The sequence below is a fragment of the Aythya fuligula genome, chromosome 1, assembly GCF_009819795.1.
Source record: "Aythya fuligula isolate bAytFul2 chromosome 1, bAytFul2.pri, whole genome shotgun sequence".
NCBI classification, from domain to species: Eukaryota; Metazoa; Chordata; class Aves; order Anseriformes; family Anatidae; genus Aythya; species Aythya fuligula.
The window spans coordinates 103268453-103282681 of record NC_045559.1 but is presented as its reverse complement, the minus strand read 5'-3'; the positions used below and the strand labels follow the sequence as shown (position 1 = coordinate 103282681).

Genomic DNA, 14229 nt, shown 5'->3' with positions numbered 1-14229 from the left:
TTTCTCTTTTTTTTTTTTTTTTTTTTGGATTAATTTCATTTCTAAATTAAGCTTATGTCAACATCTTCTTCCTCTAAGTGATTATATTTACGTTTCTTTAACATGTACTGAAAGAAATCCAGTGGCAAGTTTTGTGATCACTGGCTTACTGGTATAACGTCAGCAATATATTTCAACAGAAGTTAGATTACATTCACGTACCTCAGCCCTAAAGCTACTAGTGTGACATAAAAGATAGAGAGGCACATGTTTTTATGGCAATGTGGAAGGGAAAAGCAAAGGTGATTGGGCAGGCTTCATAAGGCATAAATCTTATTTAAGGCACAAACCTTTGTTATGTAAGTTCCTTCCAGAGACTGTTGAATTGCTGCTAATGACATTTCAAGGGTGCCATACATACATATGTATTATAATAATAGTCTCCTTGTCTCAAGAACTAATCCCTTTAGGAAGTTAGAAGCGGCATCCTTGAGAAATTTAATTCATTATCTGTGATTCAGAGTATCAAAAAAACTAGGAATTGTTGCAAGCCGTATTTTCTTCCATCTCTTAAAGTCATTTGGACTTGAAAAACTTATCAACTTTAACCAGTAAACTTGGGTATTCTTTCTCAATACTGTTGTATGAAAAGCATTCCTTTTGAGCAACCCAACATTATTATCTAAGGAAAAAGGGTTTTGGTTTTATTAAACTCAGTTTACTGTTTAGAGCCTACATCCAGTCTCCATAGAAGACTTTAAGCAATTAATGGCTGAAAATGAAGTGTTTTGCTTTCTCATAAAAGGATCATGAAAGTGTTTCACCTGTACTTGATCTAATAAAGAAAAATACCTCTGTATCTGTAGGTTGTTGATGGCAGCTGTAAATAATTAAAGTTGTGAAAGATAGAAAATAGGTCAGTATTTTGATTCGCCATTGTATGAGATTTATTCTTCCTCCACAAACAAGGTAGGAACTTTTCTTCTTAAGAGGCACTATTAACTCAGTTGACTTTTATGGTACAAATTAGGTATAATGGAGATACTCTGTTATGTTTTTTTATCTATTTGTTACAATTAACGAATTGTAACAAGAGTCTCAAGTAAATAAATAACTAGAGAGTAAGTTCATAGAAATACACATATATAAATGTGTATATAATTCTAGTCAGTACACATTGTGGCCATAAAGTACTTACATTCAAGTATTGACATATTATGTAAGTCTTGTGGTTAGTGCAAATGCCCGAATTTTACCTCACATTTAATACTGTGGGGGAAAAAAACACACCACAGTTCCAGTAAGTATACACAGTGATCCTACTAGAACATAACAGCAGAGCTAAATCAGAAAAGAGTAGAAGTTATAGGTGTTGATGTGACAAGCACGTCTCTAGTATGATGCCTAGAATTTCTAGCCTGCTCAGTTCAATTGCTCCAGAAAGTTCTTACATCAGTCCTAAAAATAAATTCCATAAATCATAGAAATGATACATATGCTTTATAAGTGGCTGAAATTATATATTTTCATAAAGTTTCTACAATAGTGAAATAATTGTCTTTCACAATTCATAGAAAACAAAAACAAAACTAGCTACTTTTTTCCTTCAAAAGGAAAATTTTAAGTTTTTAAATGTTTCCCATACTTTAAAGAAAGTAATTTGGTTGAGGTTAAAGTATATCAGCATAATTTACGCACAATACATTTCAAAATTAATATGAATCTTGAGCATTCCTTTTTAATAAAGTGCAACAATGAGAGAATTTCTCTTAAGTAAAAATAGCAAATATAGTTAAAAAATTAACCCAGTTACACAGTATTAATGCCTCTTTTTCGTGGCTTTGCACTTCTTGTATTTTTGGTCACACTCTCTTTGTTTCATTTGGTCATCTTCAGTACTAGTGTCACTGTCACAGCTTTGCTGTTCTCTCTTTCTTTTAGAAGTACTTTCATCCACCTGGTACACTTCACAATCGCTTGAATGCGGCAAGGCCAATTCAAAGGAACTCTGTCCAGACTTAAAATTTGCAGCTTGATTCTGATAAGGAGGAACGGATAAATTTGAAGGCAGTGGCGGAGTCATCTGATAGTAAGGAAATTGTTGACCCACTGGGCTGTGAACTGTATACTGCTGTGCTAAAAAGTGGTTCATCTGGGGAAATAAGAACTTGAATTGTTAATACTGTTAAGGGGAAGTTCTGAAGAGCTTAATTTCACATACATTACAGTTTCTACAATGAAAATATTGACAGCAAATTATATATAGTAAATAAACATGAAATTTAAAAGCAAAACATTTATTTTATTAGATCAACTAGTGTAGTTGGAAAACATACAATCTTTCATGGTTGAGGTGGAACACACAATCTGATTTAAGATTAAACTGCCCATTAAGTCTTTTTGTAAGGTGATCAAACATAGCATTCTTTTCTTTTCTTCACCTATGCATTGTATAAATATTTGTAACTACAATACCACTTGTTAATATAAAGACATACAGATCTGATTTTTTTTTTCTTTTAATCTGGTTTGATTCAAATAATTTTGAAGTTATTGTCGAAACAAGTTCCAGCAAGGTATAGTGAACCCATAGATTAAAGCACTCGGAACACCACAGTAAGTGCACAGCTTCTTGATACATTCTCTGAAGTATCCCAAGAGTCTCTCTCATAAAAAATACACAGTCCACATACAGCAATAGAATTACAAAGGTCAGAGGAGCAAGCGCCTTTCTACTGACTGTCAGTAACCCGAAAAAGTATGGGAAGCATGTCTGAGTATCTCCTTGTGTGCAAAAGAGACTTCCAAGTAAGTCTGACACACCCATATAAAGGTGAGGTAGATGCATGAAGGCATACATTCTGCTGAAGCTGCAACAAAGCAATCACTGGAGACATGCTGTTATACTGTCTATCTCTTCTAGCAAGTAGAAAATGGAATTAACTTGTTGGTGTTTGCAGGTCTGCTGAGCGTTTGGTCTTTCAATCTTTGTGTACTGCATTGTTACTGAGAAATGGGCTTGACAGTGAGCACAGTGGGGGCAATGGTACCCTCCAAAGCATCCAACCACAACAGAGAGGATGGAAAAGTTTGTGCAGGCATCAGATCTTCTGAGTACTGAGCCTGGGAAGTGGGGAGGCAGGCCACCACCAGAAAGATCTGTGTGACAGCGAACAGACCCTCTCCACCTTCCTGCTTAGATTGCAGCTATCAGGAAGAATCTATCTAGAGTTCACCCCTTCTATGGTTACAACAGGCAGGGCCATTCCCTGGTCAGACTGGGTGACACTTGGACTGTCCACAGTCTGCACCTCACATTAAATGCTGGGTTTCTTCAGTCCTACCAACTCATCAGATTCAGAATTTCCATGATGTGCTTGATGAGTAAGTAGGGCATGGCCCATAGGTTACCATCTGAAGATACCAGTTCACTTGATTCGGAGAATATCTCAGAGATTAGGACAATAGACCAGTGCACCTGAGTTTGACAAAGAGAAAAGGAATATGATTCTCACTGTCTACTGCAATAAAGGAGAATTCAATGTGAGAACTGTAGAGGCATGAAAAGGTTCAGGCCAGAAACCCTTAAATTACTGTTGCCTTAACTTAAACATTTCTCATAATGGCAGCGGTGGTTGTTGGAGGAGTTTTAGTTCAATTTTAGAACAGAACTACATTTCAAACTTCTGCTGGGCATATCTGAAGTAAGTAGAAGAGTTAAGTGGCCACTGACTGAATTAGCCATATATGAAGAACCTATTGCTTTCATGGTTGTATTTTTACATATACATATTTTTACATTTACATTTTTATCTTGTCTCACCAAGGGGATTTGATTTGAAACACAGTACAGCAATGAGCTCCTTCTATAGACTGACTTCTTAGCCTCCCTAAGCTATACCTTTAAGACATTCCTGCAGTAAGAAAACAGTTTGGTTAAGTAGATCCCTTAAGTGATAAACAGACCTCATAGTCAAAGTTAGCAGCCTAAGCCAAATTTTGAGTCATTAAATAAGCACACTTGTTTGTCAGAATGCAGAAAACCTTCAAGTTCAAAAAAAGTTAACATATTTATAACTTTTAACGCAAACTCACCATCTTTTGAAAGACTGAGTATTCCTGAGGTAAACTATTGTTCATTGGAAAGGGAGTAACAGGAAATGGAGCATTTCCATAAGGTTCTTGATACCTAGGAAAAACAAGCAAACACACAGAGACCAGACTTCCACCAAATACTGCCTAGTAGACTGCTGAGATGTAATTCTTAGGCTATAATGAGTATATCCAAGAGAAGAATGCAGATATTAATATCTGGGCTTACATGAAAGACTAGTAAAACAAGGAAAACATAAGTAATCAACAAGTAATCCTGACATACTGAAGTGCAGACAGAGTCCTGGATTTTACCATGGGAATTCTGTCACACTTGTTGAAAAATGATGAATTTTAAATGTTAAAGACATTGAAACTTGGGTGTCCAGAGTTCCATTATAACAGGTTTCTACCTGTGCAGTCATGTGTGTGACAGTTGCTTAAATATACACACACACAGAAAACTACAGATATAAACTCGATGGGGTTTGAAACGATTATTTCCATTACCAGATTTTTTTTTCCCTAAGAACTGCAAACACTGCTAGTACAAACACCATACTTAAATACTTTTTTTCATGTGCCTGTATCTTGCAAAACCAAACAGGATTGGAAATTCAACTAACTGAACGTCTGGCAAGCTGAACAACCAAACATTAACTAAAACCCACTGTGAGTAAGGATGCAATTAAGTATGCAACTGCTGATTGTTCTACCACATCAAGTCACTTTCTTAACAGGATTTCTTTTAATCATAATCATACAATTAATGTATAGATCTTTGTTACCTATATGAAGGTGAATATAAGTCAACATAGTTCTCAAAACCATGTGTCGGGCTGTTTAGTTCTGATGAGTGCGAACTCCCTGTAAACAAGACAATACTGTAATGACTATTCAGTTATGACTATTTGATTTACAAATTAAAGACACAGAAAGTGTTCTGTGTTATCTGTAGTGCACCAGTATATCAAAGTTAGCATATAATGGTGAGGTGTCAATTTATGGCTGACAACCTACAGCATCAATTTACTGCTTGAAAATATTTGTTTATCATTTAATACTCAGTCACTTACAGAAGCATAAATCAGGATTGTTGAAGTAATCACAAATAAAATTGTTCCCATTGCTTCTGATTTTAGGAACCTCAGCCACTTTACATACAACCAGAAACTACTCTGTACAGCCTTCTAAGAGCAACACAGTGCATAGTGAACACAAGTCCTTAATGTCTGGATTGCAAATACTGCCTAATCATTAACATTCTAGAAGCTTTACTTTCATAAACATAAAATGAAGAATAAGACTTTGATTTGACTGTGTTTTTCTACCTACAATCTCTTCCACTTAAAACTAATAACTCTGTGTATAGAAGTCAAACAGCTTGAGTGTTGCTGCTCTCACTAAATGTAATGTGTCATGACAACTGTGGCCACACCAGAGTTGTTTCTGTATTCCACACAGTGTGGTCTCTGCTGGCTTTCAAGTTGTGTTGTTGTGAACCAACCCATTGTCTTTCCTTAGTAAACAAAAAATGGTGAACACTTTGTCATGCAAAAACCACAAAAAGATTTTGTTCCTTAAAAATACAGAAAAGACTGCAATAGATTCAACTATAAATTGTCATCTTTCTGAAAGACTGTAGGATTAAAAAAATAGTCATTTAGGAAAACAATTCAATTTTTACAAAGACTTACGTAATCATCATGACCAGTAAACCTACCAAAACGATACCGTACTTTAATTGGTCTTCCATACAAACGGATTCCATTCAGCAAAGCGATCGCGTAAGGCACAGATTCTTTGTGCTTAAAGCAGACAAATCCAAAAGACTTTGGCTTTCCTTCTTTGTCCTTACAAATTGTCACTTTGGTTAACGGTCCAGCCTGAAAGAAATTTACATTATTTTCTCACAGAACTTGTTTGTTTGTTTGTTTGTTTAATACTTATGTCATAATAATGTACATTTTGTCATAGTCAGAAACAGTGCAAGTTTCTCAGTATAAGATCCTCTACTTAATTTTAAAAATCTCTCCGCATTCCCCATGCTTGAACTCAAAACTTTCCCTATAAAACAAAAAATCATCTCTAAAAATATTAGAAGGAGAACAAACCATCACTCCATTGATGATGTTTAGTCTTTAATAATCCATTTTTTAAATTATTTTTAAAAAGCAGTGATGACAGCCGCAAGGAACTTAGTAACTACTAAGTTACTGTATTCATAGCAAAGGTTACCTTATGCATGTACAGCTCCTAGTACAATTATTACAGAGCTTTTTTTGCACAGCTAACACAACTGAACAAATTGATAATATCAGTTACATAACAGCTATGAAGTCCAGTAATATATTTCTATTTTCCTTAAATTCCTAAAACAGGCAGCACCAAAACTGTAGGAAAGCACACCTTAATAGAGACTAGTGATTCTGGAACCACCACAAAACACAGTTTTCTGTACTGTGTAACCTTCATCACAAATGCATGGCAAGGAATCAAGAAACTCTACCATCTCATCGGAGATAGCATACTGTTCCTGACCAAAAAAGAAACAAACCCCAAACCACACCCTTAGGTGCCTCCTGTTAGGAGTTGAACTTGGATGATCCTACTGGGTCCCTTCCAACTCAGGATATTCTGTATCTTCACTGAAAAGAAGTTCCATCTCTGCCTACACTGTAATCCTTGCATAGTCCTTCTAGAAGAACCAAACCATGGCAGCGATGTTGCATGAAGACTGGTCCCACTTGCAAAGAAACTGTCATTTTCATAGTAGATATTAAATTTTCCCTATGCAAGGCTGAATATCAGTCACAGAATTATCAATTTTTATTAAAACAAACTGTAAGGCTGATTTAGCAGAGTGGAAACAAATGGCCAACAAGTCTTCTGCCACAGATCTGGAATGTTAAGGATGACAACAACTTATCTTTAAGACGATATACTATCCAGGTATGAAATGAGGTGTCACTTTAAGTGACAAAAAAATCCCATCAGATACAGTTACAAAAATTACCAAACGTTGTCTATGTTACTGTAGTAGATGGATAATTTATTGTTCTGAATAAAAACAGCAGAACTGGCTTACACTCCTACTAGTGATATGAAGCGTACTTTCCAGTAAAAGTCACTCAGAAGTCATCTGCAGCTTTAGGCAAGCACAAGTTAATTCGTTATAACAGCTTCACAGCAATTGTGCATAAACAGTTCAACATTCATAATAAACACACAGCATATGCTCAGATGAAGAAAATAAGCCACAGAAAGTGATCTACTTTATTATTCTGCACTTTCAATGATTATTGTCAAACAACAAATCTGCAATTTGTCTGCTGTGAGCATTCAGAGTGATGATTTGGAGCCATCTTCCTTATTATACCCTTTCTTATGTCAGACTGAGAATATTAAGGACTGTCATCTGTGATAATAATGTCTGATTGCTGTATGCTTTTGCAAGCTGTCTATAAACTACTCGCTTAAGTAAGATGCTCTTGATGAAACATGAGTATTATTCTCCCTCTTCCCTCCCCAGCCCTCGTGAAAGCAGAAGAATCATACAGACAATAAATATTAAGGATCAAAAATAATGTACCAGTTTTTATTATTGGTGCAGAAAGATGATCGGGCTATACAGCAATGGATACTACCTAGATTGTCCTGCGCAGGCAATCTTCAATATGTTGATTTTGTCTTTCCAAGTATCTTCAAGTTTGGTGGCCTTATTTAATTTTTTTTTTTTTAAAGGGGATTTCAGTGAGATTCTGAACATGCTCATTTTTGCTTGAGTTGGCTCTTTAAGGCATTTTTTTTGTTGCTGTTCTGCACTACACTGCAGTTTTTCTAAAAACGGAATATATCCAGTCTTCTGATTGTTTGCCTAATGAGGAGGATCTGGTTCTTCAAGAACTAGAAGTAACACGCTCAAATGCTTTGCAGATCAGTCTTAACTCTGTAGTCTTCCTGTTCATAAATAAAAAAATATTAATAGTTTAGAAATAATTATAGATATTTTCTCGTAATTTGATGGGGAAAAGCTACAGCTCAGGAGTGCATTTTTAGGGCTGTACCACTGCAGGCAGGTTGAACTATATGCTGCCTAAGAAAGGACAATACTGCAACAGGAAGCATGTGCTGTTGCAGCAAAGAGAGAAACATGAACAAGAATGCGATGAACAGAAGGAAAAAGTTAAGCAGGTATTAATTCAGATGATATGAAAACCCAGACAGAAGTCAGCAGTTGCATGACTGAAGCAGATTATGCAGAAGATTCATACAAAACTGTATTCTGAGAACAACCACTTGTTTTCATTGCTTTTATGCTCGGAATTGTGTGGCGTTACTCAAACCCTCTGGTAAGACAAGCCTTCGTAACTTAACTTTTAAAGTTACACAACAGAATACTATTGGAAACAGGTAGGAATACTGTGTAGAAAATAAGAAATAAAGAAACAACTGTTTCTTAGATAATTTTAGGGAGAAGTCAGGAAGAATTGGAATCACCTAAACCACCACAAAGCTAGAACAGACCAAACAAAAATGCCTTTCAATGCACACAGAGTAGTGTGCTGATACCTTGCTTAGATGAACAAGATGAATATCAGATTAATCAGTGGAAAAAAAACAGTGAGCAGAAGTAGTTCTAAATAGCAAATGGCATAGCAGAAGAACAGATTATTCTGCCCACCTCTATTTTTGTACTGTTGTGCGAAAACACCTGAAGGAAGCAAGGTTCCTTCTGAGACCAGGTGTAATTAGTAGACTGGCAGATGCACATGTATCACCATGCTATTGGCTGAACTGTCCAGGCTGAGCTTCATTCATGCTGATTGTATCAGGCCCGGAGAAATGCCCCATTGTCACCGACTACTGTCAATCCACCTTGCCATTAGATGCTTGCATTACTGATATGATGCTCCCTGCCTTTTCCTTACTCCTTTCAGGTTAATAAGCCTGGCTCAGCCACATTTGCTGTCTTTCAGCAAGCCCTCCAGGTCCTGGGGAAAATGGCAAGAAAATGGAGGCAGGGGGTGGGGACCCCACTGACAGAATCAGCATCTCCTCAAGCCTTAAAACACGAAACATTGTGTTATAAAGGTTATGCGGGTGGAAGACCCACAACCCACCATCCCTACTGCCTGTCCCACCATGCTAACTGCTGCCACCGTGCTGGACACATTGTCAGCTTTTGCACCCATTTTTCTTAATAAAATTATTGATCAAAAAAAATATATAAATAAATCTTAATCGATATAGAAAAACTATAAAAGATTTTTTTTTTTTTTTTAACTTCCTCGCTAACTCGGGGCCCCTTTCCGGAGCGAAAGCTTGCACAAGCAGGGCAGAGGCGAGGGAAACCCTGGAGAAAAGCTGGAGAAGGGGGCAGAGGACGGGGGGCAGCTGGGCCCGGCCGCACCCCCCGGCGCCCCCCGCCCAGCAACCGCAGCCGCGGAGCCCCCCGCGGGGCCGCCGGCCCCCCCGCTCCCCACCGCCCGGGGCCCGCCGCCACCTGCAGGAAGAGCTCGTAGAGGATCTCCTCCCGCACCCGGCTCTCCAGGTTGCCCACGAACAGCGTCCTGTCCGCCTCCCCGGCCCGCCCCGGCCCCGGCCCCGGCCCCGGCCCCGACATGGCGGCCCCGGCCCCGGCCCCCGACACGGCCCCGACATGGCGGCGCCGCTGCACGGCGGCGTCGGGGCGGGCCCGGTGCCCCAGCAACGCGGCGGCCGCGGGAGGGGCAGGCAGCGCGAGGAGGCGCCCCGCGGGTTTTATGCCCCTGAGGTTTCCCGGCCCAGCCGAGGAAAAGACCGCGTCCAGCCCTGCCGCCGGCACCGTGTGTGGTGCACGGAGCCAGGAGGAAGCCAGCCGCCGGGGTGTTCCCCCCGCAGGGAGGGTAAGGCGGCGCCGAGGAGCGAGGCGGGGCAGCCGCAGAGAGCTTTGTTCGCTGCTCGCCATCCTGGGGAACCGGTGGGCGCTGCAGCTGCTGCCGCAGGAGCGAGCGGCAAGGGCTTCGGGACCGCTCCACAGGGACACGGGACGGCCGAGGCCGGGAGGGACCTCTGAGGGGACCTCTGGTCCAGCCCCGCTGCCAGGCAGGGTCACCCACAGCACGCTGTGCAGGGTGGCACCGGGCGGGTTTTGGGTGTCTCCAGAGAAGGAGACTCCACGGCCTGTCTGGGCAACCTGTCCCAGCGCTCTGGCACCCGCACACTGCAGAAGTGCCCCCTCGTGTTGAGCCAGAACCTCCTCTGCTTCGGTGTGTGCCCCTTGCCTCTCCTCCTGTCGCCAGGCACAACCGAAAAGCGACTGACTGCGTCCTCTTGACACCCTCCCCTTTAAAACCCTCAAGTATTGTAATAGTTACTAATAAAATTTACACGTGAAGAGTCAAAGGTTGTACTTTTCTCAAGAAGTGAAAAGAACTGGAAAATGACTGTTGTCTTTAAAGCTGTAGTTACACCTGCATGCTAGTCCACTGTTACGTGATTACTGCATTCAGGTTTCAAGCACATACATGCGCGTAACATTCAGTGTATATATTTTAAAGTGTTATTTTACGAAGAGGCACATTTCTAGAAGTCAATGACAGAAATGTAAGGAATCTTTTCAAAGATTTTTTTTTGTTTGTTTGTTTTGTTTTTTTTTTTTTTCCCCCAAGCATAGATAATGTGTTTTCCCTCTGCCCATTATTTTCTCATGGAGGCTTAGTTGCAGACCTGTCAAGTCTCTGCTAAAAATGAGTAAATAACTTTCTGTTTTTCTTGCACCTATTTAAAAATCAGTTTACAGGAATTACAAGTGTCAATGTAGAACTAACAACGAAATGTAATAGTTTTCCAGACACAGGGTTTTTCACTTTGTAATCTTCATATTTTTTATTTTATTATTATTTTTTTTTTCCATACTTAAACACAGTGCATTGCAGAACAGAGATTTGATTTTGTCTTGCGTGGAGGGAAGTAGAGTTCAAAAGCTAGCAGCTAGAGGGGAATCAGTAATTGTTCTGGAGAAGTGGCTTGATTCAAAAGAGAAATGAGAATTCTTATAAGAATGGGATTTTCCAAGATTAAGAAATCTTTGGGGTAGAGAGAAGAATAGAAAGGGAAATACGTGTGACCACAGATCAGGATATCAAGACTTGCGTAAGAACTTGATCTTAATTCTGAAAAGCATGCAAGGGTTCTGTAGCATTTTTAACTGTTATTCTACCAGAAACTTCTGGGTGTAAACTGAAGTGTAAGACTGCCGTTCTGATATCTGGAAATCGTAATAATCTTGCACTACAATAAAATGAAGGTTTTATGTATTTTTTAACTTGAACACTTGGCCAGTCTTTTGGGTTTTTATAACAGCTGACGGACTGAGGGCTCTCCCAAATGCATTGTGGTTTGTTCAAGAGGTGCTACCCTTACATTTCTGAGCACTGCATGTCACAGAGTACTTGAGAGGTACTGCAGTGATCCTCCAGTGGTTGCACAAGCCACTTCAGCAGCAGGTAACTGAATTTCAATGCAAGAAAAGTGTATCCTTCTGAGAAAACCATGGGACATAATATGCAGAGAAGAGGGACAGGTAATACCTGAAGTTTGAGGCTCTCACATCTGTTTGTGAGCGTGTATCTGAAACTCACAATCCCCTTGATGGATTTACCTGACACTGAGATGTCAGTGGAAACTACACTGTAAACAGGAACTGTAGTTAAGATTTATGAATTTCCAAGTGGCATGACACTGTTTGTGAGTAATTCCCTTATGTGACAGTGGTGAGTCCCACGAGCACTCATTCAACAAGCTGATTAATATCACAAAATTTTCTGGGTGTTCAGTTGGTGCTGGAAACCTTTTCTAATCCTGATTTCAGAGAGCTTAATTTTTTTTTTTTCATTTTTTTTACACATGTTATTATATCAACATAGGTGATATATCATAGACTATATCAACATGGGCACAGTACTTACACGTTATTTGGGATTATTAGTTTTCACTTTAGAAGGAACTAAAAATTTCCTGTCTTTTCCGTGGTCATATGTAAAATAGCAAGTGTGAGCAATTTGTTTACAGCTAGTGGTATTAGGTATATGTATGGGTGCATATGTGAGATTTTCTTCTAAGATAAGTGACAGGTTCTTAGATAAATACAAGAGATGTTTTACTAGAGTTCATTACTGGTTCCAGTACTAGGCATTTTCAGTGGTGTTGAGCTCTCCGTGCTTTAACTTGTATATGAATAATCATGAAGTTTTTGTTGTAACATTGATCTATGTTAAAAAGTAGGGGAAAGGAACCAAATTTACACTACAGCATTACTTCTTATAAATAATATTTAATACCAGTAGGTCTGTGCTTTTATAATAATAGTTGGACAAAGTGTTAAAGATTTGCGATGAAGAGGAATGCAAAGAAATAACGAGTTACCTTATTGAACATTGCTCAAAATAGACTGACAAAATTGAGAAATGGGAACAAAAATAATCAAAAGACACTGCTTAAGCTGGGTTGAATTTCAAATGAGCAGATGTACTGCATTGTCTTCTCCTTGTAGCTGAATTCAAAGGGGTAAAGACTTTGAAGAGTCTTCTTAAAGGCTATCATCTGCAGAAAGAAGCTGTTTGCTTTTGTAGCACAGCTTTGTAGAGCTGTTCATGGTTGTAAAACCACCTGAAGAGACTTACTGCTTGAAAGCTAATACTGAATCCTCTCTGCTAACTGTTCTTGAAGAAAAATAATTATACCTAGAACATCTATTTAGAAGCACTGTGAAAGATATACTACACAGCAAGCATTTCTGGGACATGTCTCGCTCATATTTGGGTGGTTCTGACATCTTTCTATTTCCTACAGTGGAAATAATTGGGAGCTACATAAAGACGAACTGAGCATCCAGACTTCTCATTCCAGTAATTCAGAGTCTATCTGCCTCTTTGCCTTACCGTGAAGTCCAAGAAAGTTAAGTTTGTCCTCTTACACCTACCCAGTGAAATGGTTTGTAAATAAATGAGCTTCACAGTGGTATATGTTGCTTCATTTGTTTTAGAGCCGGGGACACAGAGAGTTCACAGAGTGGGGTATGTCACATTCAGTGTGACATACAAATACAAATACACAGCAACTCATTGTCTGTGTGAGATTCCTAAGCCCAGGGCTGTATGCTCCATCTCTCTCCTATAGAAATGCTTTCATAGATCTCCTCTGGATCTAGATTGGAGAATGACTTATTGGAAAAGGCTCTGAAGGTAATTATGAGTAAAAATTAATCCATGGAGATATAGTTCTCAGAATTACTGGTTGAAAAACAATGCAGACATTGGCCATAGGCAACACAGGCTCATGAGGGGGGAAGTCCTGTTTCACTAACTTAACTTCCTTTTATGACAAGGTTACCCATCTAGTTGGCCAAGGGAAGCCAGTTGATGTAATCTTTTTGGATTTTGGCAATGCGTTTGTTACTATTTCTCATTGTGTGTTTCTTGACAAAATGTCCACCATACAGCTAGATAAATACATAATACAATGGGTGAACAATCGGCTGATGTGTTGGATTCAAGGGTTTATGGTAAATGGGATGGCATAAGGCTGGCAGCCAGTCACTAGCAGGTTTCCCACTAGTGGGGCCTGCATTTTAGGGCTGGTTCTCTTCAATGTTTTCATAAATGACTTGAATGCAGGACTTAAAGTTATATACTAAGTAATTTTGTGTGTGGCAATTGGGCAGGGCAGTTGACTCCCTCAGTTGTGGAGATCTCTTGTAGAGAAATCATGCTGAATTAGAGATGGGCCAGTCATTGACTGCATGAAGTTCAACACAGAATCATAGAATCATCTAGGTTGGAAGAGACCTCCAAGATCATCTGGTCCAACCTCTGACCTAACACTGACAAGTCAACCACTAAACCATATCGCTAAGCTCTACATCTAAACGTCTTTTAAAGACCTCCAGGGATGGAGACTCCACCGCTTCCCTGGGCAGCCCATTCCAATGCATAACAACCCTTTCAGTAAAGAAGTTCTTCCTAATATCCAACCTAAACCTCCCCTAGTGCAACTTTAGCCCATTCCTCCTTGTCCTGTCACCAGGCACGTGGGAGAATAGACCAACCCCCACCTCGCTACAGCCTCATTTAAAGTACCTGTAGAGTTCGATAAGGGAGAGCCATTTCTTCTCAG

At 39.4% G+C, this 14229-nt stretch overlaps 1 protein-coding gene across 1 annotated transcript; it reads right to left on the bottom strand.

The window, feature by feature from the left end:
* Positions 1-860: 860 nt before the first annotated feature.
* Positions 861-9667, bottom strand: RBM11 (RNA binding motif protein 11; the record flags this gene model as incomplete). Its single annotated transcript, XM_032195311.1, has 5 exons — positions 861-2131; positions 4075-4168; positions 4860-4938; positions 5795-5957; positions 9578-9667. Coding segments are annotated over 5 exons (759 nt in total), but the record flags the coding sequence as incomplete, so codon positions are not given.
* Between the last annotated feature and the right edge of the window lie 4562 nt (positions 9668-14229).